We start from the raw sequence: 10,126 nt of genomic DNA, 5'->3' as shown, positions 1-10,126 counted from the left end.
ACAAAAACAATAAAACAGAATACAAATAAACACAGTATAACAACTATATAGCCCTTGCATTGTATTAGGTATTATACTTAATCTAGGGAGATTTAAAGTATCTGAGAAGGTGTATGTAGGTTATAAACAAACACTTTGCCATTTTACATAAGGGACTTGACCATCTGCGGATTCTGGCGTCTAAGGGGTCCTGGAACCAATCCCCATTGCATACCAGGGGATGACGTACACACGTTGGTGTGTATTAGGCCATCAAAAGGCCTCGGGAAATTCTCGCGTTATCTTGGAAACTCGCTCCCAAAGCCTTTAACGCAGAGGGCTGCGGGGGCTGTCTCCTAGGAGACCACAGAGCAACGACTGCGCATGCGTCCATCCCGCCGGCTGATGCAACCTCTAGCTGCTGTGCCCCCGTACCTCGAGTAAGGAAGCCGACAGGAAATCTGATGCGACCAATCGGCAGCCACACGGATGTGGGCGGAAAGGCCCGCCCCTGTGGGCTTAAGGAGTGACGTTAGGCGGCGCAGCGCTAGTGGCGTAGAGGCCTAGCAGTCTTGCGTCTCATCTGGCGGCCGAGGAGGGGGTGTCCTGCCGGCGCGCGGGCTCTGCGGCCATTTTGGGCTTCGCTTCTACCGCGCCCGTAGGCCTACCCAGCTCTTCCGGTGTCGCGCTGCTCAGGGGCTTTTCAACTCTGTCACTCCAGAAACTGCCGCCGAGGCCGCGGGCGGGCTCCTATCGATGTTGTTGAAGCGTTGGGACGACTAGGGAACCTCTTTTCCCGCCGAGATGGAAGTCGCATCAGCCGCCGCCTCCTGCGCCGGCCGTTCCTCCCTGTGTTCTGCCGCCGGCTGCCGCATCCGCCGCCCTCTGTGGCTTTTCTGCTGGCTCAGAAATCGGCCTGGAGCACAGACGCCACCGCTGGGCAGGGCTGAGATTCTGTAGGCTTCCTCCGAGTTTCGTTCGACCTCCAGCCGCCGAGCGCCGCGGCCCTCCCTGAGAGACTGCCAAGAAAAAGGAGATGGAGCCGGGGACAGGCGGATCCCGGAAACGGCCCGGCCCTCGGGCGGGCTCCCGGTTCTGGCTACCCTTTTTCCCTTGGCGATCGCAAGCAGGCCCTTCCAAGTTCTCGACGCCTCTTGCCCCGGAAAACTCCGGGAGCCCCACACTGCTTTCCTCGGCCCGGCCCGAGACTCGGGTCAGCTACTGGACGAGGTTGCTTTCCCAGCTCCTTGCGCCGCTCCCCGGATTGCTTCAGAAGCTGCTGATTTGGGGTCAGCTTTTCGGTGGAATGTTTCCGACCAGATGGCTAGATTTTGCTGGAGTCCACAGCGCCCTGAGAGCCCTGAAGGGACGGGAAAAACAAGCCGCCCCCACAGCGCAGAAATCTTTGAGTTCGCTCCAGCTGGACCCCTCGGGCCCCTTGGCTACCAGTCCCCTTGATTGGTTAGAGGAGGGGATCCACTGGCAATGCTCGCCCCCAGACTTAGATTTGGAACTTAAAGCCAAGGGAAGTGCTTTGGACCCCGCAGCACACGCTTTTCTCTTAGAGCAGCAGCTGTGGGGAGTGGAACTGTTGCCCAGTAGCCTTCAATCCCGTCTGTACTCTGACCGGGAACTTGGCTCTTCGCCCTCCCGGTCTCTAAACATTCAACGCATAGACAATTTCAGCGTGGTGTCCTATTTGCTGAACCCTTCCTACCTGGACTGCTTTCCTCGGCTAGAAGTCAGCTATCAGAACAGTGATGGAAATGGCGATTTAGTCGGCTTCCAGACACTAACCTCAGAGAGCAGCCGCCTGAGAGAGGACCATTGTCATCCCCAGCCGCTGAGTGCAGAGCTCACTCCGGCCTCGTGGCAGGGATGTCCCCCTCTTTCTACGGAAGGCCTACCAGAAATTCACCATCTTCGCATGAAACGGCTGGAATTCCTTCAGCAGGCTAGCAAGGGACAAGAGTTACCCACCCCTGACCAAGATAATGGCTACCACAGCCTGGAGGAGGAGCACAGCCTTCTCCGGATGGATCTGAAACACTGCAGAGATAACCCAACACAGTTTGTTCCTCCTGCTGGAGACATTCCTGGAACCACCCAGGAATCCACTGAAGAAAAAATAGAATTGTTAACTGAAGAGGTTCCACTTGCTTTGGAAAAACAGAGCCCTTCCGAGAGCTGTCCATCTTGTGAGATACCTATGGAAAAGGAGCCTGGAGAGGACCGAATAAGTGTAGTTGACTACTCATGCATAGGAGATGAGCTTGCCATTTCTGCCAGACCAGCTTGTAGTAACAAACTCATAGATTATATTTTGGGAGGTGTATCCAGTGACCTGGAAACAAGTTCCGATCCAGAAGGTGAGGATTGGGATGAGGAAGCTGAGGATGATGGTTTTGATAGCGATAGCTCACTGTCAGACTCAGACCTTGAACAAGACCCTGAAGGGCTTCACCTTTGGAACTCTTTCTACAGTGTAGATCCTTACAATCCCCAGAACTTTACAGCAACAATTCAGACTGCTGCCAGAATTGTTCCTGAAGAGCCATCTGATTCAGAGAAGGATTTGTCTGGCAAGTCTGATCTAGAGAATTCCTCCCAGTCAGGGAGCCTTCCTGAGACCCCTGAGCGTAGTTCTGGGGAGGAAGATGACTGGGAATCTAGTGCAGATGAAGCAGAGAGTCTCAAACTGTGGAACTCTTTCTGTAATTCTGATGACCCCTACAACCCTTTAAATTTTAAGGCCCCTTTTCAAACATCAGGGGGAAATTGGAAAGGCTGTCGGGACTCAAAGGCACCATCTGAGTCCATTGTGGCCATTTCTGAGTGTCACACCTTACTTTCTTGTAAGGTGCAGCTGTTGGGGAGCCAAGAAAGTGAATGTCCAGACTTGGTACAGCGTGAAGTTCTTTCTGGAGGAAGACACACACGTGTCAAAAGAAAAAAGGTTTGTTTCTTGTCTTTTAACATACCTGGTATGTTCTGACTGTTTGGACATGGTTAAATATCGCAGCGTGACTTTTTGGAGGCTTAGTAGTGCATGTGTGTTTGAGGAAGGCCTCTAAATTCATATGCTTGGATTGAGAAATATGTATATGACCGTTCTCCTCTCCCTCACCCCCCACCGCCATGCACATTGTTCTTGTCCAAAACGAACATACCAGTGTGTGGATGTTAGCAGGAAAGTGTCATTTTTATTTGGATTAGTAGTTCTGGGCTATTTCTTTACAAGCATCAACTTCTCACACTTTTTTTTTTTTTTTTTTTTTTTTTTTACAGACTACTAAACTTTGTGTATATACGATTTAATTTTCTAGAGATTGAAAAGGTCCTGTTACAGTCATAGAGTTTTAAAATGATTTTAAATGTGGCATGTTGTTTGCAAATACTTAATATTTTGTTTGCATATAACAAAAGTGTCTTCATTCCTGTCCGTTACAACCGAAAGGGATGATGGTATCAAGTAGCAAGTCAAATTTATCTGGTCGTTTGGCATGAAAGGCAGTAGTAATTTTAGTGGTTTTGATGGTTATCACATGGTTATAATTGAAAGTCAAAGCCAATACAGGAAGTGGTATTGCCTTTTCTTAGGAATGCAACGCTAGTTACCAGTGGTCAGCTACAGATTAGTAATAAACCATGATGGCCACTTAACTTGGTTTATCTTGACTAGTTGTTTCCTATTCCCAGACTAGTCTTAAAACTTCAGACAGCATTTTACTTTCATTACATTGTCAGGTTAACCTTATCTGGGGAGTCTTTTGAGTTAGTTTGTTTTTCTTTATTGTTGATTCAACTGAAGTTATTAATTGAAATCTCCCCAAACTCAAAAGATGTCTATTATTGTAGAGGGAAAGTTTCTTTAGTTTCCTGTACCGTTATTTGGAAAGAAAAGATAGCGGGTGAGTCATTATTGACCTCGTATTCTGCAGCATTGTGGAGTTTCCAGTGGGCAGTACCATAATCTCTTGGCTCCAAATGGCCAGCTTAATACTTTGAAATGATTCCTGGGTAGAAAATACCTTTAAATGGTGATAATCTTATGTCTTTAGGGCAAAATAAGTCATATTAAAAATTAAATTTTAGTTCACACTTTGTAAATGTCATGGTAAAAGAGCTTTTCTCATCCTTTTAAGGGGCCCCTGACAAAATGACCTATTTAGAATGAATAGGTAAGAAACAAAGTGGGGCAATGGAATGAGCACTTGACAGCTGGAGACCCGCGTTCTCTACCCCGCAGTGGTTAAGGCTGAGAGATTTGGAAGGCAGCCAGACTTGGGAAGTTACCTAACTCTCATGGCCTCGATTCACTCACTTATGATGGGAAAAATAATATCTATTATACAAGTTATTGCAAAACTTGAATGAGACAAATAAAACTCAAAATTTATTGCGCCTTGCCTTTAAATGCTGGCTCTTACTGAGAGACCTCAGGCCAGCCTCATGTCTAATTTTAGCTTGCTCATTGAATAAAATGAAATGAGTAGATGATACTATTGACTCTGAACTAGAAGCAGAATTTGTAAATGATTTTGTCTGAATATGATAGAATTATTTGACAGTCTTTGACTACCTGCCATTGGCATAGATGGAATATGGTGTATGGAATATATGGAGTATATAGTGAGTCTAAAAAAACCCTTCTACCTCTGTTTTCTTATCCACATAATGGGGATGATAATAGTCCATACCTCATAGGGTTACTGTGAGGATTAAATGAAATAAAAATGTAAAGTTCTTTGAAAAGAGCTTGGCATATGATAAACACTACGTTTCTATTATTTATCTTAATGACACAATGAATGAGTAATATTCAAGACTAGAAAGCAATATCTAGTAAGGTGTTACATACCTGCTAATTGTCCCCAGGGGCATCCCTTGGCCTGATGTAAAGGGAACGAAAGCAGTAGGCCACAGTGGGGTTAGCTGATGTAACTGTTAAACATACTTTAAAGCAAGTATTTACTTTTGGCGTTTGATATCTTAGAAAGAAACTATTAGAAATTAAGTAGGGATTAAATAGTAATGAGTAGGGATTGTTATGTATATTAGAATCACAATTTCATATGTATAGTGATAGCATCTTGAATACAAAGGTTTTTAAAATCTTAATTATAAAGTTTCTTATAGTAGTAACATGGCATTAAAAATACTAATTTGGCTGTACTTTGTTTATTAAGTAACTTTTTCTCTTCTATATTGTGATTACCAAAGTAGTAATACAAAAATAATACTACATGTTGATTTAAAAGTTAGAAAGCATTGAAAAATGAAAAAAAAAAATTTGAAGGAAAAATAATAAAAGTAAGCAAAAAAGGCTGGGCGCGGTGGCTCACGCCTGTAATCCCAGCACTTTGGGAGGCCGAGACGGGTGGATCACGAGGTCAAGAGATCGAGACCATCCTGGTCAACATGGTGAAACCCCGTCTCTAAAACCTACAAAAAATTAGCTGGGCATGGTGGCGCGTGCCTGTAATCCCAGCTACTCAGGAGGCTGAGGCAGAAGAATTGCCTGAACCCAGGAGGTGGAGGTTGCGGTGAGCCGAGATCGCGCCATTGCACTCCAGCCTGGGTAACAAAGAGCGAAACTCTGTCTCAAAAAAAAAAATAAATAAATAAATAAAAAAAAAGTAAGCAAAAATATTGTTAAAGCCTTTATGCTGTGATAAAAACAAGTGACTTCTGGGGATACAGTGGTTATTTTTAGAAATGTTTTGCTTGTCATTTTGAGGGAAGAATATCACAGAACTGTATTTCCCTAAGGATTAAAAAATAGCAAGGGTTAATAACAGCATGAAAAATTCAGTTCCCTATCTGGATTCATTTTATTAACACCAAAAGCCAAGGGCCGGTAGGGCACAGGGAACGGGGGGCAGACAACTGTGTGTGTGTGTGTGTGTGTGTGTGTGTGTATTACACAGGTAGATACAGATAAATGAGAGATACAGATAGATGAAAGATATATATCTCTATATGAAATATTTAGGTGACATTTGATCACTGTTTGATCCAAATGCCATCTAGTCAGAACTTGATATTATTCTTAGCTGGGAATAGTAAGATATTCTATATTCTGAAATAATTGGTAGCATAAAGGATTATTGACCTCAATGCTAATTGTAACATCCTAGAGAGTTGTTGAAATTTGTCTTTGTCTTTGTAGGTAACTTTCCTTGAAGAAGTTACTGAGTATTATATAAGTGGTGATGAGGATCGCAAAGGACCATGGGAAGAATTTGCAAGAGATGGATGCAGGTTCCAGAAACGAATTCAAGAAACAGAAGATGCTATTGGATATTGCTTGACATTTGAGCACAGAGAAAGAATGTTTAATAGACTCCAGGGAAAATGCTTCAAAGGACTTCATGTTTTCAAGCAATGTTAAGATGAGTTGACAGCCTAGCATACACTACCTCTTACCTGAGAGGTGTCTTTTAAAAACAAATCTTGGCAGCTGGCCTTTGACATTTTTGTTTGTTTGTTTTAGAGGAAATATAACTTGGATCTAGTTTAATTTTTTTTTTTTTTTTTTTGCAAATATCCCACTCCGAAACATTCAGGTTTGAAGTCAGCCCTGATAATGAAGGATTAACTAGCATTTCTAATCTTCCCTTTTTGGATTTAGTAGGATGTGCTTTTAAATGTCCTTTGCTTGCTTGAGTGAAAAGGGGACCTTTTTGAGTTATCATTTTGCACTTTCAAAACTTATTTTCTTGGAAAACGATATTTATAAGGCTTAAAACCCGTTTTCATTTCTAATCTAAATTATGTATGCCTGTCTGAAAACTTTGGGCTCTTTTTTTGTTTCTTTCCCCAAATTCAGAAGTTAATGGGCTTTGATGTTTTTCTATATATTTTTTTTTATTTCAATGATTTGGCCTATCTACCGTAGGCTAAAAAAATAACCTTGTGTATGCTACCAACTTAAAGTACATTATTTAGTGTCACTATTTTTTTTTCTTGTAAAAATGACTTGGGTTGAAAATATATTAAGTTCTACCTAGGAAATTTCCAAGGACTGCCACAAAACTGGAATGTGCAGTACTTTACTACTTTGGGAAAGCTTCATCTTTCTACCAAATTTTAACATCTAATGTATTTAATTTCTTTGTAAACTGTTCTTTAGAGAGGGTTCTGTATATGTTTTTGTAGTTCCCAATTTAATATAGTTCTTTGTATCTCTTAACAGGTTGAAGTTGTTGCAGAACGCTCTGGAAAGTAATAGTTACATCACAAGCATTTATTTTTTAAGCTTAAAAGCCTAGAATTTTCCTAGGAAGAAAATAGGAGACATCTCAGAGTAATTTGATTTTGGTATATATGCTCTCAACAGAAAGCCAGTGTTAATGAATAGCATGCCTCAGCACAGTCACTTTGAAAACTGTCAGGACGTCACTGTAAAATTGGAAATGGGCAGTTCTGAATTTTCACATTTGAAATGCAAAATATAAACTTCAGTCAATATCCAGGTTTATTGTGTCCTATTTAATAATGAGAGAAGTAACAGCAAGGCTTTACTTTCAGGAAAGAAGTATAGATTAATGACTAGACAGTCTTAATATGTTTAGCCCAAAGTTTCCTTTGAAGCCTTTGCATTGACTGGTTGTGTTTGGTTTATTTGTTTAGCTTTACAAAGTACGCACGAGTTAGGTTGAGGGATTGTTAACCAACTCTTCAGTGGACTGCTTTCACTCCATGTGCTTCCTATCAGGGAAAACACAAGTAGAATAGGTGACCTCTTAGTTTTGAACTTACTTTAAGTGTGGGGATGAATTTTTCATCAGAAGTGCTCACAGGGTTACTACCTCAGTTTACAATCTACCTGGTCATTATTTCTATCTGGTTTGTTCTAAGAACTGCCTCTAGTGTTTATATATTCATACTTAAACACATTGAGAATGCAACATCATAAAAGTTGGTCAGAGTTTTGCAGAGCCCTTACTCTGTGTGTTTTGTGCACCTCCACTTCAGGTAATGATAGGGAGCACCTTTACAGGCTGGTCTAATAACATGAAAACAGGCTAGTGTCAAGCACCAACTATGTCAATTGGAAAGCAGGCATCATTTGCCTTGAAAAAAGCTTTTTGACAGCATGTAGGCATTCTTTTAAAACCAAGCTGAAGCATTTTATTTCCGAGACTTATGTTGTGTTTCCTGTTTCTGAAACCTAGCACCTCTGTGTATTTGAAAATAATGAGACATCTTTCATTGGATTTTGGGAGATTGTTCTCATGGGATTCTAACCTCACTACTAAATGACTAAAAGCTTGATTAAGAATTCTTCCATATACTACCCTCCTTTAGGAGAAGTGATCAGAAGGTGAGAAGGACAGAAGGGACGGTTTTACAGTTAGACTGAAGGAGAAAAAAGCTGAATTCTTGTTAGTTTCATCCCAATTCTAGTTGTTAGAACAAAGTTAAACCCCCATAAGCTTACAGAGAAAATCCTTGGAGGTTTTAATTAAACATTTTACACATTTATAATCTTGTTAATGGTGCTTTAAGTGTCAATGTAGCATGTAAAAGGCTTTGTACAGACAGGTAAAAGTTCCATTTCTGAGTGATGAAATGTGGTAACACTTCTTCTTTAACTTGAAATCAAAACTACCAAGATTTTATTTTTGTATAATTTAAGGAAGGTAAAGTTAGGGAACTAGAAGACTAAATTGGCTTCTACAGATCAATGATTTAAATGTAACTGGTTTGTTGGGTTTTATAGTTAAAATTATATTTGTGTATATAACATAACTAATCTGTAAGTTGTAATAAAAATATTTGCAATTATTAAATGTTAAATGATACTTTGGTTCAACTTTATATGTATCATAGTATTTTACATTGGTTTTGGAATTACTAATCAGGATTAATATAATTGGAAACAACACTTTAGTAATAGAAGAATTTGGTTCTTGAAGTGTTGTGAGAGGCCCTTCTGAGAGACTGAAGATTTGATTCTGAAATTGGCCCCAGCTTTTCAGCTCTGCTGCAAAGAAAATAAACAGAAGCAATAACATTCAGATGCTGGGCTCAGCCAGTGGTTTAGCAGGGAAATCACTTATTTTGTGCATTATTAGTCATGTTAATCATGGTATTGTAAAATCATGATGATCTCTCATTTACAAAAATGGGACAGCTATGGTGGATCATGCCTATAATTCCAGCACTTTGGGAGGCTGAGGTGGGAGGATTGCTTCAGGCCCAGAGTTCAAGACCAGCTTGAGCAACAGTGAGACCCTTTCCTCTACAAAATAAAAAAAAAAGAAAAAAGCCCATGGTGGCGCACACCTGTGGTCCTAGCCTATGGGCTCAGTTACCTCGGAAGCTGAGCAAGCAGGACGGTTGCCTGAGCACAGAAATTCAAACCTGCAGTGAGCTATGGTTATACCACTGCACTCCAGCCTGAGTGATAGTCTCAAAAAATAAAGTCAGATGGAATTGTGCTTTAATATTAAATACACGGATCATTGAGACTGTCTCAAAAGAAAGAAAATAAATGTTATAATACCAGAAACAAATTTTTACTCTGGATAAAAAAAGCATTTGGAGGCCGGGTGCAGTGGCTCACGCCTGTAATCCCAGCACTTTGGGAGGCCGAAGAGGGTGGATCACGAGGTCTAGAGATGGAGACCATCCTGGTCAACATGGTGAAACCCCATCTCTACTAAAAAAAAAAAATATGCAAAAATTAGCTGGGCGTGATGGCGTGAGCCTGTAGATCCAGCTACTTGGGAGGCTGAGGCAGGAGAATTGCTTGAGCTCAGGAGGCGGAGGTTGCGGTGAGCCGAGATCAAGCCATTGCACTCCAGCCTGGGTAACGAGCAAAACTCTCTCTCAAAAAAAAAGCATTTGGGTTATGGCAGCCCTATTAATGGATTAAAGAATAATAGCACTCTGAATAGAAATACTTTCATCTTCCCCGTTAATGAAGAAAAGTTATTAAAGGTTTATTTCTGAACTGGAAGGAAAGAAACTAACATTGAGTTGCAGTTAAACAATATTTAGTATAAAATGAGTTGACATCCGGGTTATTTTATTTCTATCCTGGGGTTAATTGAAGCATATCTGCCATTCCCCAGTAATATACATGAAAATACCCACATTTACATTAAGCCAGATTTACTGCTATGCTTATCCTGGT

General features: G+C 41.3%; 1 protein-coding gene across 1 annotated transcript; it reads left to right on the top strand.

Moving 5' to 3' along the window:
* The first annotated feature begins 393 nt into the window (after positions 1-393).
* On the top strand, positions 394-8,798 carry PPP1R15B (protein phosphatase 1 regulatory subunit 15B). Its single transcript, XM_017525406.2, has 2 exons — positions 394-2,935; positions 6,152-8,798. The coding sequence occupies exons 1-2, from the start codon at positions 1,016-1,018 to the stop codon at positions 6,371-6,373; spliced, it is 2,142 nt and encodes a 713-aa protein (XP_017380895.1). The 5' UTR covers positions 394-1,015; the 3' UTR covers positions 6,374-8,798.
* The last annotated feature ends 1,328 nt before the right edge of the window (positions 8,799-10,126 follow it).

This window comes from Cebus imitator, unplaced genomic scaffold (assembly GCF_001604975.1).
Source record: "Cebus imitator isolate Cc_AM_T3 unplaced genomic scaffold, Cebus_imitator-1.0 Scaffold38, whole genome shotgun sequence".
NCBI lineage: Eukaryota > Metazoa > Chordata > Mammalia > Primates > Cebidae > Cebus > Cebus imitator.
The sequence above is the reverse complement of the archived record's forward strand: the minus strand, read 5'-3'. Positions and strand labels throughout refer to the sequence as shown.